The following is a 19,131-nucleotide window of genomic DNA, read 5'->3' as shown; positions in this document are numbered from 1 at the left end:
GCAAGCACTCTCTTTAGATTTGGATTCATGCACTCTCTCATTCTATCTTTATAGGAGTATCTATTTCTTTCCTTTACAAGTCTCCCCATCAGTCTCAAATGAAGGACTAAGATACCTCCGGATCGTGGGGTTTTGATCCAACCCCTTTCCTTCACCAACTCATCAAGGGAAGAATTTGTTGCTTCTCTAATTCTTTTTAAGATCTTTTGAGTTTATTCCCTCAACTCTGATTGGCAATTGAGTTAACTCTCTCGGTTTGTCATTTTCGTTAAGAACACTGGCACTACATAATGTTTGACACGTGGAAAGAGAATATGACTACATAATGGTAGAGTAATGTGACGTTAGTAATTGTAACACCTTACTTAGTGTTGGTTTTAGTCTAGAACATGATAACTTATTTCGTTCGTAGATTATTTAGTTTAAGATAACAAATCTTACTATTTTGTTTAGACAATAACAGAGTTGAACCACTTTAAGTTCATTCTATCTGATAAATCAGAGAAAGATTTATCTTCTCTCAACTAAATAAAATTAAAATTAAAGAAGTGAAATCAAATGTAATATATATCTTAGTCGAGGATACCGTCCTCTATCCTTAAGACATTTAGACCATTTACCTTAATACCAACAATAATGGTGTATGTCTCCCAAAAATAAAACGGAATGTCTATCAAATTAAAGATGACACTTCTTAATTTTGATTGTTTATCGAACTTTGTAAGCAATATGAACTTTTGAACAGTGATTCTTAAAGTCTAATGTTTGAAAATCAAAACTCGAAAATTGCTAACAATTGATGTAATTTGTTTGCTTAATTCTCTTGGTATACGTAGGGCTTTTGGCAACACTTTGTATGTGTGGCTATAGACGAACGCATGTTTCCAACAATCACATTTAACTGTTGGGGTTCGGGTGTAATCTTGACTGTTAGATCACAACGGATCTATCTAGATCCAGTGTCCAGAACGCCTACGTTCAATAGATCTATCATTAGAGGCACTCAACATCTTGGTCGTCGGATCGCCCATATCTATTGATTATATCTCCATCGTCAGATAAAATCTTTGATCTTGACAAACAAATGGCTCTAATTACTAACGATGCGTACGTGCAAAGCAGACGCCTATAAAGCACCACAAACGACCACGTCGCGCACTGGGTTTGCACCACGCAAAATTTCTTATCGTTTCAAGGATTCTAATATTAGTATATCAAAAGATCTATATAGGGAAGTAAAAATTGCCTTAGTTTTTCAATATGACACAACGGTTATTTTTTCAGTATCTCCCAAAGTCAATGATAACTCATTCATACGAAATCGAATTTTGAGGAACTTTATGTCTAAATTCAAGAGCTCGACGATAAGAATCCAATGGTCCATTTTGCCCCTAATTTAGACCACATTTGATTTCCCAATGGATTAAAACACAATTCGGTTTCACAGAACCTACCCAACCTCCTATCCCACCACCATTAACAACAACACAAGCAGATTGACTCTCTTATTAGCCGTGCTACAAATTAGAGAAGCGTTCTTGAATCATCTCTAATGATCATTTGATATTTATCAGTAGTTTGATTGGATCTTTCCCAAAACAATATGGTATACTCAGAAACTTGTAGTAGTTCTCCCTCTAATTTGGAAATTGAGGTTTGTTTAAATTCAAGAGCTCGACGATACGAATTCAATGGTCCATCTTGCCCCTTATTCAGACCACATTTGATTTCCCAATGGATCAGAACACAGTTCGGTTTCGCAGAACCTACCCAACCTCTTATCCCACCACCATTAACAACAACACAAGCAGATTGACTCTCTTATAGCCGTGCTACAAATCAGAGAAGCGTTCTTGAATCATCTCCAATGATCATTTGATATTTATCAATAGTTTGATTAGATCTTTCCCAAAACAATATGGGATACTCGAAACTTGTGGTAGTTATCCCTCTAATTTGGAAATTGAGGTTTGTTTTCGTTATTGTTCTCTCATCAACTCTTCAAATACTTTATTCAACACCTGTTACCATATCGTTGAGTGATAATTAATTGTACTAATAAAAATCCTGTTTTGGATTTTAGTTTCTAATACCACTTTTATTAATTGAATGGATTTGATCTCTACGTTGTGATTATTGAGTTATTTATAGTAAACCATGAAAACAAGTGTGTAAAAAGATACTTAGGGTGTTTGATTTTTTGCACTTATTAAGTGATTTTCACTTAATAAGTGTGGGCCGGCAACTTTAGGTTGTTTGATTTTTCACTTAATAAATGAATATCACTTGTAAGTGAGGCCAAAGTAAGTGCAAAAAAGTAAGCTCTAACTTGGAGCTTACTTTTTTGCACTTACTTTCTAAGTGCTAAAAAAGACATTTTTATCTTTTTCCGAATATAAAATTACCAATATAATAACTAAAAAGAAAATCTTAAACAATTGATAAGAAATTTTTTTTTCCGACTTTAGCAATGACTCTTTTCCTTCTTCACTCATCCTTCACCTAAGCCTTTCTCTTAAATTTTTTTCACATCTCTTCCTTCATTAATCACTGAATCACCCAAACTCCATGATGCAACGTAGGTTCTTTCTCGTTCATAATTTTTAATTATTTGAGGTTACTATTTTCAACACAAAGTATTCATAAACCGTAATTCTCTTGTATCCAAACTCGCGAGCATAATGAATTAGTATGAAATGTTAATATGTAAATACTTTAAGGTCAAAATAGGCAATTTCTCATTTTGTGACATTTATAATTAATATAAAAATAAATATCAAGCACTTAGAAATGATAGAAAATAAAAGCTATAGCACTTACAAGTCATATCACTTCTAAGTGCTACCACTTACTAAGTGATAATCACTTAGTAAGTGATATCACTTGTAAGTGATAATCACTTAGTAAGTGATATCACTTGTAAGTGATATGGCGTTTGTTTTCTATCACCTCTAAGTGCTTGATTTTTGTTTTTATATTAATTCTAAACGTCATAAAAATGAGAAATTGTCTATTTTGTCCTTAAAGTATTTACATATTAGCATTTCATACTAATTCATTATGCTCGCGAGTTTGGATACAAGAGAATTACGATTTATGAATGCTTTATGTCGAAAATATTAACCTCAAGTAATTAAAAATTATGACAGAGAAATAACTTACGTTGCATCATGGAGTTTGGTTGGTTCCGTGATTAATGAATGAAGAGATGTGAAAAAAATTTAAGAGAAAAGCTTAGGTGAAGGATGAGTGAAGAAGGAAAAGGGTCATTGATAAAGTCATAAAAAAAAAATTTTTACTTATCAATTGTTTAAGATTTTCTTTTTAGTTATAATTACATTGGTAATTATTATATTCAGGAAGGATAGAAATGTCTTTTTTAGCACTTAGAAAGTAAGTGCAAAAAAATAAGCTCCAAGTTGGAGCTTACTTTTTTGCACTTACTTTGACCCCACTTACAAGTGATATTCACTTATTAAGTGAAAAAACAAACAGACTAAAATTGCCGGCCCGCACTTATTAAGTGAAAATCACTTAATAAGTGCAAAAATCAAACACCCTCTAAGTGATTATCACTTAGTAAGTGGTAAGCACTTATAAGTGCTAAAAAAAATCTAACACCAGGACGTTATAAATGCCAATGTAACAATTCATATTGAAAGCCAATTTTTTCATACAAAAATAGAAAACACTAGAAAGAAAAAACAACAACCTCACTAAATGTGACTCATGTCCTTATTACTTATAGTAGTCTTTATCGTATGGAAATGGTCAAGTTGAACTCTTACCACCACTTAGTGTACGTGGTAATCACAAAAATATCTCATCCCCAATAGCTTAATCAGTCAATGTTTTATGATTTTTTTGGCTCCTAGTTTGTAACCAGTTTCACTTTTAGTTCTTTATTCTTCGCAAATTCAAAACGGACTTTATTTTTTCAAAATCGCAAGTTAACTTCGGACTTTATTTTTTCAAAATCGCAAGTTAACTTCAACTGTTAATTTGTTTGGTTTCCATAATTGCCCTTCTTCTAACAATGAATTCTTATCTATCTTTTCTTTCTTCAATGATATTTGTAAAGTGGGCTCCATGAATTGATACAAGCAACAACGATTTGCTAGTGCTAATGAACCAGCACTAGCAGATCGTGCTGCTAATCGACCATCAACAAACCAATCATTGTTGCGGGTTATTCATCGCATCAACAATTCGTTGTTGCTGCAAATCTTGGAGAGTATCTCAGATCTGATTTTTTTAGAGAATAATGTTAAAGGGAGAGCGAAGGAGAAGAACAAACAAATCACGAAAGTCGCAGGTAGTTGCTCGATCAATCGATCGTTGACGACCACTTTTTAAATGTCGAATAAGAGATAAAAGGTAAAGGAGAATTCCCTTTTAAGAGAATGGAAACTATAGAAACAAACAATGTCAACCATTGAAGTTAACGAACAATCTTAACACAAAAAAAAAAAAAAAAAAAAAAAAAGGGCGAATTTTGAAATCGTGAAAAATAGGAGCCAAAAAATGAATCTGGTCATACACAAGGGAGTTAAAAAAAAATGAAATAACCCATACTTTATAGTTGACCCAGTAATACTTGATGTATGAGGTTTGCAGTCTCTATCACCTCCCTCAACCAAGTGGATAAAGAAAAATATCACCCACATTGTCCCCTATTGAGGCACCCATAAGACTGACACATCACCAACGTGTTTCATCATCCGTTGCTCCACCGCTACCTCAAAACCCTAAATGATCTCAAACAGAAAACAGGCACGTGGCTGTCACTCTCCTTCCCTATAAAAGCCACCTCCAAATCAGTATCCCTAATTTATCCCCCAATCCATCTGAAAAAAGCATTCGATTTCGGCGGCAAAAGAAAAACTCCACCTTCTTCGTTTTGTGGCTGGCGACTTCCCGCCCTCCGATCTTCTCTCTCTATCTTTCATACTCTCTCTCTTAAATTCATCTCTTTCTCTCTCAACAAATCTCTGATGTCCAAACCTTTGAATTTCTTTAACAAGATTTGTTGCTCTTTCCGACGGATTCTTCCGATCGGATTGCGAAGATGGAACGGATGATGTCTACTTTCGATTATCCGGTAAGGATCATCTTTGCTGAATCCGATTTACTACTTCTTAATACGAAATGTTTGATCCGTTAATCATTATCAACGTCGTTCGATCCAAAATCTGGTTTCACAGAAGAAAAAAAAGTCTTTAGGTTTGTAAATTTTCAAAAATATCAATTACTAGATCCATGATATATGTATCATATGGAGATCTTCGTGTATGTATATAGTTCTTGATTAGGTTTTCGTGTTCTGATTTTAGATTTTTGTATAGTTGGATTTGAAATAGAAAAGTTCCAAAAAAAAAACCTAATCTACCTGGTAGAAGTAATAGATCTAGTTTTTGAAACTGGCGAAGATGAGTTTGAGTACTGCCGATGAAGAATCGGCACAAGAAATCCATCTACCAGCTGATATAGATTGGCAAATGCTTGATAAATCGAAGTTTTTCTTTCTAGGAGCTGCTCTATTTTCTGGTGTATCAGCCACTCTTTATCCTGTTGTAGTTTTGAAAACTAGACAACAAGTTTGTCAAACTCAATCTTCTTGTATAAGAATAGCTTTCTCTCTTTTACGACACGAAGGATTTCGAGGTCTTTATAGAGGATTTGGAACTTCACTGACAGGAACAATTCCTGCAAGAGCACTTTACATGACTGCCCTAGAAATCACAAAGAGTAATGTTGGAATCGCCACTGTCCGATTAGGGTTTCCTGAACCAACTGCTGCTGCAGTTGCAAATGCTGTAGCTGGGTTAAGTGCAGCTATGGCAGCTCAACTTGTGTGGACTCCTATAGATGTAGTAAGCCAAAGACTAATGGTTCAAGGTGGTAACTACAACAATTCTAACAACCCAAACAACAATAATATGTCATCGAAATGTAAATATACTGGTGGGATCGATGCATTTCGGAAGATTCTATATTCAGATGGTATCAGAGGTTTATACAGAGGGTTTGGTATGTCGATATTAACTTACGCACCATCGAATGCTGTTTGGTGGGCTTCTTACTCTGTTACTCAGAGATTTGTTTGGGGTGGTGTTGGTTGTTATTACTGCAAAAAAGATAAAGAAAATGGTGGAAATCGGAACGGAAATGGAAGTTTTAGGCCTGATTCAAAGACAGTAATGGCAGTTCAAGGAATAAGTGCAGCCATGGCTGGTGGTATTTCAGCTTTAATCACTATGCCACTTGATACAATTAAGACAAGATTACAGGTTCTTGATGGAGAAGAAAATGGGAAAAGACCACCCACAATAGGTCAAACTGTTAAGAATTTAGTAAGAGAAGGAGGTTGGTCTGCTTGTTACAGAGGTTTAGGTCCTCGATGGGCTTCCATGTCTATGTCTGCAACTACCATGATCACAACTTACGAGCTTCTGAAACGTTTATCAGCCAAGAATCAAGAGACCATAACTTGATCAATACTCAATACCAACAAGGTACTACTACTAATAATAATAATTAGTGATTCCACTTCTGTTAATTTTTGGTTTCGAAGAAGTTTAATTGATGTTTTTTTATTTTTTGTATAATGATGCAGGGTTTTCGCATCAGAGTTAGGTTCTTTTTTGTAATCTCTTTCTGGTATTATGTACAAAACAAAAAGGAAGAAGAATGAAGAAAAAAGAATGTTATCAAGAAGTTTGAGGTCCCATACCAATTGGGTGATGAAAAGTTGTAAGAAAATTATTAGGGTTTAATTTCCATGATTGTGATTTCTAAGTAAATCTCGATTTGCTTTTTCAAATTTTTATTGATGTTTTCTTACTTATGATGCCTTCCCCACCAATTGAAATAATTATCTTTGTTTGTTAGAAGCAAACAAAAAGTATGTTATTAAATAGCAACTTGGCTAGTTTATTAATTTGGAAGATAGTTTTTGGAACTTCAACAAAAAAAAAGAACATAGTTTTTGGAACTTTATATTTAATAGTATTTTACAAGATGGAGCTTAAAAGGTCATAGAACTATTTCAACAAGATAAATTCAGGCAAATATGGATTTGGGAAGTGCTTGCTTATTTCTTTTAGACGCAAACTTTTCCTCACAAGATTACAAAAGTAGCAATAAAGAATAAGAAAGAGAAAAATAAAAGTTTTAGAGGCGTCTTTAATCTGGTTACAAGTGCCCCTGTCCTTTCGGTTACAAAATTTAGTTCAAGTGAAAGTTCTCGAACCTCTTAAATCGAAGGTTAGCCTATATTTTAACTGAATCGGGCAGAGTGAGCTGACTTTGAGCCAAAAATAATAAGAGACACATCAGACGCAGCATACGCTTTTAACCGTTCTTTAGAATTTGAGACAACCGAGAGACTTATTTCAACAAGGTGCGGTGTCAGAGGGCTTTTACGTTGGGTTTGCCTTTGTAAAACCGAGAGACGCAGCAATGAAAAATTATAATGTTTCATTGCTGCTAATTTGAAATGAAAAATTAAGAAAATAAAGTTGTATACGAAAATTTCAAAGCTCGATAAGTTTCGATTTTTTTGGACAATAATTCGCCACCTCCATGTAGAAACCGATTTGGAACTATGGCTTTGCAATATGATGAAGTCTTGATATCTCGGTTTAAAGTATGTCCCCCGTCCCCTGATCAACATCAATGAAGTCTTAATATCTCGGGGTGGGAAGGATGTTCTTTTTCAATTTTTCGTTACTCAATTTTAACAGTTGAGTTTTTTTTCTTTTTTTCACACTTCATTTAGACGACCACCTACCGTGACCATTCATTAGAATTTTTTTCTTTTGTTTCTGCTTCATTGTCCTATATCCTCTGCCCACCATTATTATTTGTGATCACCATTGCCGTTATCTTTCTATTATTTCATCTATCTCTAAATTAGGGATGAAAACAAAAGCGAAGCTTTCCCTTGTCTTTCTTCATCCGTCAGTAGATTTAATTTGCAGAGAGTGTCATCTTAGGAGTTGATTGTCGTTAGGGGGCATTTTGGTGAGCTTGTTATCTTTAGGAGCTAAAATATAATTGCCTAAGAAATGCATCCTCAAACTAACCACAATTCCGAGGTCGATGTTGTGGGGAACATATATGTGGTTATTTGGCTTACAAAAATTTGGTGAAAATTCCGTTTATAAGCAAGGGGCATACAAGAATGGGTCAATCAGATTTGACCTTAACCGAAGTACAAATTCATCTTCACCCCCCACCACCATGTTCCCCTCTCTCTTCTCACCTTCATCATCACCCTTTGCACCAACTTGATCTTCCTAAAGCTAGTCTCAAATTTTTCTCCAAATCTCTTGGCACCTTCATCTTCATCACTTTCATCCCATCACCACCTACTAATCTTTCTCTTCCCTTTGTCTATCTATTTGGACTTTCATGTTAAAAAAATTCAGATCCGTTCGTGAAAAAAGTGTTTCGGAGTGACAATAACGAAGAAGAGGGAGAGAAACATGGTGGTGTTGGTGGTAGTCGCAGTGGTGGCAACAATAAAGACGTAAAAGAAAAGTAAAATCTAACTAATTAGTCTTGGGACTTTAAGAAAATTTTGTCATTTTTCCACCGTTTTTTAGTCAAACATCCTTCCGAAATCAAGACCTAGAAGGTGGAAACTAACTTGGTTGCCACTGCACCCAAAGGTCAAGGTGAAGACCCCAGCCAATTTCCCTATAACCAAATTTGTATGCCCGTCCTAGCTTCCCGAGAAGGACCACTTTTGGTTCGCCGGACTCGTACGCGGTCTCTCAAATCGAGTTCAAAGCCTCGTTGCATCCGCTCTTTACGCAAGAGAGGTCATATATTTTGCCGCTCCTTCCCTCCATAGTCCATAAACCAACACCCCCATATCTCTCTCTCTCTCTTTAAAATCTTGCTTGGTTTTCTGTTGCTACTTTAAAATCCCGCAGAGAATAACCAGAGAAACTTAAATTCTCTTCTCTCTCTCTCATCTTCCGATCTCGATTTAGGGTTTGACGTTATTCAAAGCAAACATGGATGGAGGAGGTGGTCAGTACAATCCTCGAACTGTGGAAGAGGTTTTTAGAGATTACAAGGGACGAAGAGCTGGATTGATTAAAGCTCTCACTACTGGTTCGAAACATTGATAATTCTCTCCTTTTCTTCTCTTTTTTGTTTTGTTTTGGAGATTAAATTGAGTTATTTTTAACTGTTGTCGGTTTTGATTTTTGATTTTCATTTTGCAGATGTTGAAGAATTTTATCACCAGTGTGATCCTGGTTAGGGTTTATCTCTTTCATTTAAATTTTGCATGCATTGGTTATTTTTGAAGTTTTTCTCTCTGAGTTATTATGCCGGTGATTTCTCACTTCTCAGATTAGAAAGGATTTGGTTTCAGTTGTTTATTTTTCTCTCTCTCTCTGGTTTTTTTTTCTTTTAGCCCTAAATTTTCTCTCTGGGGTTTGGTTCTGTTAGTCCATTGGTTGGTAGGGAACTAGGGATGAATGTTTTTGTTAAATTGGCGGTCTTTGCTTTCTATAGAGTTTAGGTCTTGGGAAATTTAGGCCGAACCCTTATTTTTGTTCATTTCAGTTTCCATTAGTACCTTCATTCCGTTATATCCAATTCTCAATAGCATTATTGAAAATGCTCATTTTCCCTCTTTCCCTAGCTTAATGTCTATGAAGAAATACTTGTTATCAGTTGAGTACAAATTCATGTTGTGAAAATATGATTTTTGTGTTACATAAGCGGGTAGGCATCCCGAACTAAATTACAAATCTAGAATTAGGGCACCCAGCTAATTTTATAGGTGAGCACCTTAATGTAGTCCACTAGATCGTCTTTGGAAGAGTTCGACAACTGCTTGGAACGTTTAATAGGTGTATTGTGTACTAATTTGTGGCATGAAGTACATCTTGAAGCTTCAAACCAAGGCCTTATTGCAATTTTCAGCCTGTCCACTAGGGTTTTTTAGATGATGTTAGGAAGAGGTTAACTACTGCTCGAAAAGGTTAGAAGATATAATCCATACTAAACTATAGCGTTCGAGATTACAGTCTGAAACTAATGTGATTAGTTGAACAAATACTTATATCGGAGTTGCAGTATCTGGGCAGCAGGATTCCTGTTAGATGGTGGAGCATTATAAAATCATAGTGGTCGAGATACGAGGATCATCTTAATGTCTGTGGAAAATTGAAAGAATATGAAACTAGTTACATTCAGAGGTTCGCCAAAACTAGGTTTTGTGGTTGAAAATGAGCTGTCCACCACTAATTTGTAAGCTGATTTATTATCAAAGCTCACCTTGATCATTTGAGAGTGATTGGTGTAGCTAGAACCTTCCAGAACAAGGTGGCCGGTTTGTGTTTGCCTATGATAGAGTACTCAAATATGATAACATAGAATAACTGTATATTGAGTAAGAATGTTGTGAAGTTATTAATAATTGTTCGATTTTTGTTTCTGATGTGACTTAGTTGTAGTCTGGTAGAAGATCATAAGTATTCCTATATGTTCAATATCTGTTCTATAGTTATATTTTTCCTTCTTCACACTGGTGGTGTGAACATTAATTATATTACATCTTCTTAATGATACTGTATATTGTTTGAAGGTATTCTCCTTTCGGCCGAATGCTACAAAGCTTGTCGCGGTCTTACGTTTTAAAAAGATTTAGTTCCTCTTCTGCTGCTTCTGCCTTCTGCGATTATATATTTATTGTTGATGTAACAGGGTGGCATTCGGAATATTCATTTCTGTAGATCTGTCATATATAACCTCCAGAATTTTCTTCTGTTTTTTGCTTCTCTAATATGTAGTATGTTGTGGTTGTTTGTCTGCATTGTTTGTTGAAGTGGAACTCTTAAATATCTTTTTCTTGAGTCATATGATTTTATTGATTAAATACTTTCAACTTCAAGCTTCAGATCCTCTAATAATTGGGATTCATTCAGTTGTTTTGATTTATACTTGATTTCTCACGACCTTTTCATGTCAGCTACCCTATACTTGTTATGTTCTGGTTAATTAGCTGGATATGTGATTTTGTACTGTGCAGAGAAGGAAAACTTATGCTTATATGGGTTACCGGGTGAGCTGTGGGAGGTCAATTTACCAGCTGAAGAGGTTCCTCCAGAGCTTCCAGAGCCTGCTTTGGGCATTAACTTTGCTAGAGATGGTATGCCAGAAAAGGACTGGTTAGCTTTGGTCGCTGTCCACAGTGATGCATGGCTACTTTCTGTTGCATTTTATTTTGGTGCTAGATTTGGATTTGAGAAAAACGAGAGGTAAATTCCATGTCTTAGCTATTTCAGCATCATTGGCTATATAGTAAGCACTTGACGTGTTTACTTGTATTGTATATTCTTCTAATTATTCAATACTTTAATATCTTTTCTGTTTTTGGTTCCTAAGCAGACACGCATGTTATGTATAAACCCTAAAGGCTTTGCTGATTTTTTGATGCAGGAAGCGTCTATTTAATATGATAAATGAACTTCCGACAACTTTTGAGGTTGTGACAGGAGCTGCTAGGAAACAAGTGAAGGAGAAGTCCTCACTTTCAAATCATAGCAGCACCAAATCCAAGCCGAAGCAGGTGAGTCCTACCTGTTCTTAAAGGGTTAAAAACTGTTTTGAAACTTTACCAAATACAAGTGGAGATTTTGACTGGAAAAGCAGCGTAATTTCAGATTCTAACGTTGTAATATTTTGTTACTTCTTGGGAAGCGTTCTCAATTAATGTGCCTTTGGCTTACGGATGACTGATTGATAGCCCTAGGATACTCATGCAATTGCATATAATGCAGCCAGGAAAATCACAGAAATTGAGCCATTTTTTTCTTTTGTAAAGCTTTTGTAAGTGGCCTAAGGGCAACTGTCAATGCTTTAAACTGTTTTAGTTCCTCCACTTTGCGCTCCATATAGTGTTTCGGGTGTCAGTTTTGTAGTGAGTTTTCATGCACAGTTATCTAATTTTATAATGCACTCTATCATTTGGAATATGTGTTGGCAACAAAAAGCAGCGAGCAGGATCCGAGCCTCAGACAAGGCATCCGAAGTCGATGCATCCAAAGGATGATGAAGAGGGTTTGGATGAGGAAGACGAAGACGAGCACGGGGATACCTTGTGTGGTGCATGTGGAGATAATTACTCAACGGATGAGTTCTGGATCTGCTGTGACATCTGTGAGAAATGGTACCATGGCAAGTGTGTCAAGATTACCCCAGCTAGAGCTGAGCATATCAAGCAGTACAAATGCCCAGCTTGCAGCAACAAGAGAGCACGCCCTTGATGACCGAGACATCCAGGACAGCAGCAGGGTGGGTTTCTAAACATTTCCTAATCCTTCCTCAGAGTGAAGTGTTTGCTATCTGTCATGGTGTTTTCTGCCGTCAATGTGATTTGGGTACTTGGATTTTAGTAAATTCGGTCAATCTGATGAACAAATTGTGTTTTTCTATTTTGCGACAATCTCTTAGGTCTTAAATTCATCATGCTGTTTTGATGTTTCTAACTGAGTAGGATATATATGGTTTCTCATTTACAGGAAATTAATTATAACCCTGTTTGCTTAGTCTCTTCCTCCCTTTAGTTCTTTCTGAATTACGATAACCAATTGATCGTTGTTGCTCATAATTTTACTACGGAATTTCCAAGGAAACATCAATTGAAGTGTTAATGGGTAATCTTAGAATTGCCATTACTTCTAACATAGAGCTGAATCTGCACAATTTGAGAGTCAACCGTGGATCGCAATCTAAGTTTAAGCGGTGTACCAAACTCAAAACTTAGCAGATGATGGGGTTTAAAGGTTCATAAATTGTCATGGCAGCTCACCCGAGCTTCAAAACTTGGCCTGTCCAGTTACCACTTTTGTCCAAAGTGCAAAACAACATGACCAAGATGTAAAATCTCTTGGTTCGATTCATGCAAGGAGAAATGCAGAAGCTATTGAAATGTTGAAGCTGTTTTCTTAAACTTCCATGGCATGAGAGTAAGTCCATTAAAGGAGGGAAACTAGGAGATATGGCTTGACAAAAGGATTGTCCATTTTGGAGATGAATCTCCAACCCTTAACACTTAGGCCGACGGCACCATATGATAAAAAATAATTGGAATTGGTATAAGACAACTTTCAAATAGTTGAACTACCAAGTAAACATAAAAACTTTCAACAAAAAAAAAAAAAAAAAAAAAGTAAACATAAAAACACTTTCAACAAAAAAAAAAGTTAACACAGAAATATATATCTTTATCTGTGTCTTGAACTTAAAATTGCAAACCATTTTTATCTATTGTGCTCTCATCTCATAGACGAGCTGAGCGTAAATAGACATCTAAAGAATGAGCTTAAACATATTATAAACATTTGAGTAGATCGTCTGTAAATTATTTCGCTCAAGAGTGATATTTGTCTAATAAGTGATCTACTAAAATTCTCTTTAGTAGATCGAAAGCAGAATTTTGAACATTTTAGTAGATCACTCAGTAAATTATTTCATTCAAGAACCGCATTCGTCTAATAAGTTATCACTAATATGTGTTCCGACGATACTGAGTGAGGTCTGACCCAAATCATATACCCATTGTGTTGCATTCTTAATTTTCTTCTTATACATGTAAGCCTATAGGATCGTTTCATCAAAAAAAAAAAAACCTATAGGATTGTGACTTTTGAGATATTTGGTCGCATGGGCTCAAATCTCTCTTGTGAACTGAAAAAAAAAAGGAAATCATAAAATTAGAAACAGGGGACGGATTATTACGGGTGAAGTTGTTTCAAAAAATCAAAACTTCCACTTTTTTCTTTTTCCATCATGTGCGAGTAAATCAAATCTTCAATTTTGAAATCCCAAAACTCTGACTACTTCTTCAGATCAAATCTCACGATCCAACCTAGTAAATAATTCAGTCAATCAATCAGAAACTTAATTTCTCTTCCGATCAACTGATGGATTTCAAACTCGGTCGTCTCAATCTCAACGCCGTTGCTCAGGTACTTTATGGTCGTCTCAGAAACTTAAAACAACAAATGAATTCAGATTCATAACCTACTTTATTTCATTATTTTTATTACAAATGAAAAGCGATACAATACTCATGCCTTTATGGCTTCTTATTGTAGAACACGGTAAGTACTATAGCACAGACGCTAATGGGAACACCTAGAACGAATGTGCGCACTGGATAGTTGAGTGCAGTAGCTAATACGTATTGGACTAGAGACAAATATGTTAGAAAGGTTGTGAGTCTTAGACACTCAATTGCAACTATAGTCGAATATCGAATAACACGAAGATGAACAACTTTGTAGATAGATTTACACTTAGAGATGAATTACTTACAACTTCTTCTCTCTAAATAAGGAGATAACAATTATGAACAACCTCTCTCTTATTCTAGGAGATATACTATCAACTCTCTCTTTACCAAAGGAAAGACAAGTATTTAGAAGAAACTAAACTCTCTTTCTAATACTAACTCACTTTCTCTTCACTTGGCTTGCTTATGAGATGGAATGGATGGGATGAGAATGGGATGATTTTGAATTGAAGTTCTTCATCTCATTTTATAGTGTTGGAGGAGAAATATGGTGTGGACACCTCAACAAATGAGGTGTCTCACCAACTCATGGTGTCCTCTTGACAAATTGCCACCTCAAATGATAAGAGACTTATCACCAAGGTGAGATGTCTCATTTACAATAGATGGTTCATGTTGCTTGACACCTTACATGGTAGTTGACACCAAGAGCTTGGTTGATGCCACCTAAAGCTTCAAACAAAGTAGCTTTACACCTTATCACCATTTTCAACATTCTCCCACTTAAAGTTACTTTTGTTTGTAACTTCTCCATCCTATCTACTTTGCTCTCATGCTGCTCACGTTTTCTGCTAGGCCAATGGAGGATCGACACCAGATGAACTTGTTGTTGTCTACTGGCTTTGTTAATATGTCTGCTAGATTCTCTTTTGTATGAATTTTCTCCATACTAATGCTTCCTTCTTCCACCTTCTCACGAACAAAGTGATATTGAACTCGTATGTGTTTCGTCCTCGAGTGAAATGCTGGATTCTTTGCCAAGTGCAAAGCGCTCTGACTATCACAAAACAGAGTTACCTTCTCTTGTTTGTGCCCAAGCTCCTCCAATAACATTTGCAACCATTGCCTCTTTGCTAGATTGTGTAGCTGCCACGTATTCTGCTTCCGTCGTAGAAGTGGCCACGATAGACTGCAGTTTTGAAACTCAACTTACTGCTCCTCTAGCAAGAGTAAACACATAGCCTGTGGTGGATTTGCTTTTATCAAGATCACCTGCATAATCAGAATCAACATAGCCTTTAACAAGAAAGTCCGGTCCTCCGTAACATAATGCAGCATTTGAGGTACCCTTGAGATATCTCAGGATCCTCTTCACCGTATTCCAATGCTCTCTACCAGGATTTGTCATGTACCGACTAACTGCTCCTACTGCTTGTGCAATGTCTGGTCTTGTACATACCATGGCAAACATTAGGCTACCAACTGCTGATGCATACGGTACTCGAGACATCTCCATCTTCTCTGCTTCACTACTAGGGATCATACTAGAAGATAACTTGAAATTAATAGGAAGAGGGGTAGAGATTGACTTACTATCTTGCATATTGAAGCGTCGCAAGATTTTCTTCAAGTAGTTTTCTTGAGAAAGCCAAATCTTCCTATTACTTCTGTCTCGGTGAATTTGCATCCCTAGAATCTTGTTTGCTGGTCCCAAGTCCTTCATTTCAAATTCCCTAGCCATTTGAGCCTTCAAATTTTTAATACGATCTTTGCTGGGGCCTGCAACCAACATGTCGTCTACATACAACAGCAAAATAATAAAATCACCATCACCAAATCTCTTGTTGTAAGTACAAGGATCTGCATTAAGTCTGTTGTATCCTAGGCTTGTAATGAAGGAATCAAATCTCTTATACCAACATCTCGGCGCCTGTTTGAGACCGTATAGAGATTTGTTCAACCTGCAAACCGAGTTCTCTTTTTCTTCAAAACCTTCTGGTTGGAGCATATAAATTTCTTCTTCAAGTTCTCCATGAAGAAATGCAGTTTTCACATCTAACTGCTCCAAGTACAAGTCATATGTAGCGCACATCGCCAGGACTACCCGAACTGTTGTAAGTCGTACAACAGGTGAGAATATTTCGTTGAAGTCAATACCTTCTTTCTGAGCGAACCCTTTCACTACTAGTCTAGCACGATAGCGCTCCACTTGGTCATTGCTACCCCGTTTGATCTTGAAGACCCATTTGTTTCCGATAACTTTCCTTCCATGTGGTAGATGAACAAGATCCCATGTATTATTTTTATGAAGAGCTTCTATTTATTCTTGCATTGCCGCCATTCATAGAGAAGCTTCTTGACCTTTTATAGCCTCATGATAAATTGAAGGTTCTCCATCTTCCGTTAGCAGACAATATGCAATATTCCCTTCCATAAAATAATCTGAGTGCCAAGCTGGTTCTCTCCGCTCCCGAGTTGACTGTCGAATTAGTGGAGTTTCAGTCTCAGCTTCTTCTTGTTCTTCGTGCTCTAGTTCCGCTTCAGAAGAATTTTGATCTTCTTGTTCATTTCTAACATGAACTGTACTAGTCTCTGGTTTCTCCTTTGAAGTGCTATCATTTGTATGTACTTCGTCTTCTGTAAATATCACGTCCCTGCTGATTATTACCTTGTGGGCAGTGGGATCCCACAGGCGATACCCCTTCACTCCATCAGCATACCCTAAGAAAATACATCTTCTAGATTTCGAATCTAGCTTTGATGTTTCTTGGGTGTTGTACATCACGTACACTGGACTTCCAAACATATGTAAGCGAGAATAATCAGCTGGTTTACCTGTCCACATTTGCATTGGCGTCTTTAGATCAATTGCGGTTGATGGAGACCGATTGATCACATAGCACGCGGTCTTGACTGCTTCCGCCCAAAAAGATTTGTCCATTCCTGCAGCTCTCAACATTGCTCTTGTTCTTTCTAACAAGGTTCTATTCATCCGCTCTGCTACTCCATTTTGTTGTGGAGTGTACGCCACTGTGAACTGCCTTTTGATGCCTTCTTCTTGACAAAAGGTATCAAACTCAATACCAGTATATTCTCCTCCATTGTCTGACCTTAGACACTTGATCTTCTTCTCAGATTCAAGCTCTATTTGCGTTTTGAAATTTTTGAAAACTGGAAATACATCTGCCTTCCTCTTGATTGGAAACACCCAACATCTCCTGGAGTAATCATCAATAAAAGATACAAAGTATCTTGCACCTCCTAGGGATATAACCGGTGATTGCCATACATCAGAGTGAACAAGTTCTAAGATAGTCTTGCTTCTAGCATTTGAACTACTGAACTTCAATCTGTGCTGCTTACTAGTAACACAATGCTCACAAAATGGTAAGGAAACATTTTTTGAGCCCTGGAAGAAGGTTTTTTTCGACGAGAATCTTCATACCTTGTTCTGATATGTGACCGAGTTTATGGTGCCAAAGATTTGTTGACTCTTCTATCGAACTTGTTGATGCAACTGAAACTTCTCCCTCTTGTTGTGTTTCTCCTTGAAGCATGTACATATTAGCAGCTATCTTTTCCGCTTTCATGATCACAAGCGCACCTTTGATCACCTTCATTTTCCCATCTTCAATATGGGTTTTACACCCGAGACTATCTAATTGTCCTAAAGACAATAGATTTTTCTTCAAACCTTTAACATGTCGTACCTCTTGGATAGTGCGAACGGTACCATCATACATCTTTAGTTTGATGCTCCCAATACCAGCAATCTCCACAACATGATCATCTCCCATGTACACAGATCCTCCAGAGGTGGGTTCATATTGATGGCACCATTCTCTCCGAGGGGTCATATGCCATGTGGCTCCTGAATCCATTAGCCAAACTTCGACAAAATTTCTTCTGCCTTCATGAACTGTTGTTGCCTCGCTGTATAAAATTTCCCCTTCATCCGAGGTACCTGCTACACAACCCTGAGCGTTTGACAGCTCAGGACTTTTTCCTTCTTTCTTCTTGAGATTCCAACACTCCCTTTTGTAATGCTCTTTCTTTCCACAATAGTGACACTTCACATTCTTCTTACTCCTTGATTTTGATCTACTCTGCTTTTGACTCCCACTTGATCCACGTTCCATTGATCGTCCTCTCATCATCGTCAAAGCTTCAGCATGTTGTGAGCTTTCTTGTCTATCTTCTTTGTTTTTGCGTCGATTTTCTTCTTCAAGAACTGCAGCAGCAATATCATCAAAGGACAGAACTTCTATATTGGTGGTAATATTGATGATGAGTTGATCATATTAATCTGGTAGACTTTGAAGTAGAATTTCCCCACGTTCAACCGTGTCCATGTTATGCCCTATTGATGTAAGTTGAGAGAATAAAGTATTAAGGGTGTTGATGTGGTTTGTTACCGTTGTTGACTCCATCATTCTAAGAGTGTAGAGTCTTCTCTTCAAGAAGATGTTGTTGTGTAGTGATTTGGTCTCGTACAACTTTGTTAAAGTATCCCATATTTCTTTTGCTGACGCCTTCTCAGCTACACTTGATAATACTCCATCGGCTAGTGCTAGGTGTAGATTTGCAATAGCATTGCTATCTATCTCGTTCCACTTAGCGTCATCAAGCATATCAACCCGCATATCTTCAATTGCCGCCAGACAATTATCTTTTCTCAAAATTGCCTTCATCTTCATTTTCCATAATGAGAAATTATTCCCATTGAACTTTTCTATATCGTACTTTGCCGCCATTATTTTGGTATCTTCTTCCACTAACCAAACCGACAAGAATCTGAGCTCTGATACCACTGTTAGAAAGGTTGTGAGTCTTAGACACTCAATTGCAACTAAAGTCGAATATCGAATAACACGAAGATGAACAACTTTGTAGATAGATTTACACTTAGAGATGAATTACTTACAACTTCTTCTATCTAAATAAGGAGATAACAATTATGAACAACCTCTCTCTTATTCTAGGAGATATACTATCAACTCTCTCTTTACCAAAGGAAAGACAAGTATTTAGAAGAAACTAAACTCTCTTGCTAATACTAACTCACTTTCTCTTCACTTGGCTTGCTT

The 19,131-nt window shown here is 36.6% G+C and overlaps 3 protein-coding genes across 6 annotated transcripts in view; all 3 read left to right on the top strand.

The window, feature by feature from the left end:
* The first annotated feature begins 4,771 nt into the window (after window positions 1-4,771).
* Window positions 4,772-6,940, top strand: LOC147536949 (uncharacterized). The gene is made up of 2 exons (XM_086639629.1): window positions 4,772-6,515; window positions 6,617-6,940. The coding sequence occupies exon 1, from the start codon at window positions 5,430-5,432 to the stop codon at window positions 6,492-6,494; it is 1,065 nt and encodes a 354-aa protein (XP_086495755.1). The 5' UTR covers window positions 4,772-5,429; the 3' UTR covers window positions 6,495-6,515; window positions 6,617-6,940.
* Window positions 6,941-8,246: 1,306 nt separating this feature from the next.
* On the top strand, window positions 8,247-12,575 carry LOC147536948 (PHD finger protein ALFIN-LIKE 3-like). 2 transcript variants are annotated; one of them, XM_086639631.1, is made up of 5 exons: window positions 8,247-9,126; window positions 9,240-9,272; window positions 11,057-11,285; window positions 11,467-11,596; window positions 12,024-12,575. In XM_086639631.1, the coding sequence occupies exons 1-5, from the start codon at window positions 9,027-9,029 to the stop codon at window positions 12,291-12,293; spliced, it is 762 nt and encodes a 253-aa protein (XP_086495757.1). In that variant the 5' UTR covers window positions 8,247-9,026; the 3' UTR covers window positions 12,294-12,575. The 2 variants fall into 2 exon arrangements, with proteins under 2 accessions (XP_086495757.1, XP_086495756.1); XM_086639630.1 differs by having other exon boundaries at window positions 8,636-9,126; window positions 12,021-12,575.
* A 1,038-nt stretch (window positions 12,576-13,613) lies between these two features.
* Window positions 13,614-19,131, top strand: part of GC6 (golgin Putative 6) — a 68,618-nt gene continuing 63,100 nt past the window's right edge. The window contains exon 1 of one of the 3 annotated variants that reach the window (XM_086639626.1): window positions 13,614-13,636. Coding sequence is in view for 1 of the 3 variants with exons in the window: in XM_086639628.1 (XP_086495754.1) it covers window positions 13,953-13,997 (45 nt within the window). In the remaining 2 variants the exon portion in view is untranslated. Of the gene's footprint in view, window positions 13,637-13,677; window positions 13,998-19,131 lie in introns of those variants that run through there. The other 2 variants (XM_086639628.1, XM_086639627.1) reach the window with 2 other exon arrangements.

This window comes from Eschscholzia californica, unplaced genomic scaffold (assembly GCF_041429995.1).
Source record: "Eschscholzia californica isolate CP2 unplaced genomic scaffold, dmEscCali1.0.p SCAF_5, whole genome shotgun sequence".
Lineage (NCBI taxonomy): Eukaryota > Viridiplantae > Streptophyta > Magnoliopsida > Ranunculales > Papaveraceae > Eschscholzia > Eschscholzia californica.
This window is presented reverse-complemented; position numbering and strand designations above follow the sequence as displayed.

Coding starts and splice junctions, on each gene's coding strand:
- LOC147536948 (XM_086639630.1), top strand. CDS start 9,027: ATGGATGGAGGAGGTGGTCAGTACAATCCTCGAACTGTGGAAGAGGTT. Junction 9,273..11,056: donor TTATCACCAGTGTGATCCTG/GTTAGGGTTTAT, acceptor TGTACTGTGCAG/AGAAGGAAAACTTATGCTTA. Junction 11,597..12,020: donor CCAAATCCAAGCCGAAGCAG/GTGAGTCCTACC, acceptor GGCAACAAAAAG/CAGCGAGCAGGATCCGAGCC.
- LOC147536949 (XM_086639629.1), top strand. CDS start 5,430: ATGAGTTTGAGTACTGCCGATGAAGAATCGGCACAAGAAATCCATCTA.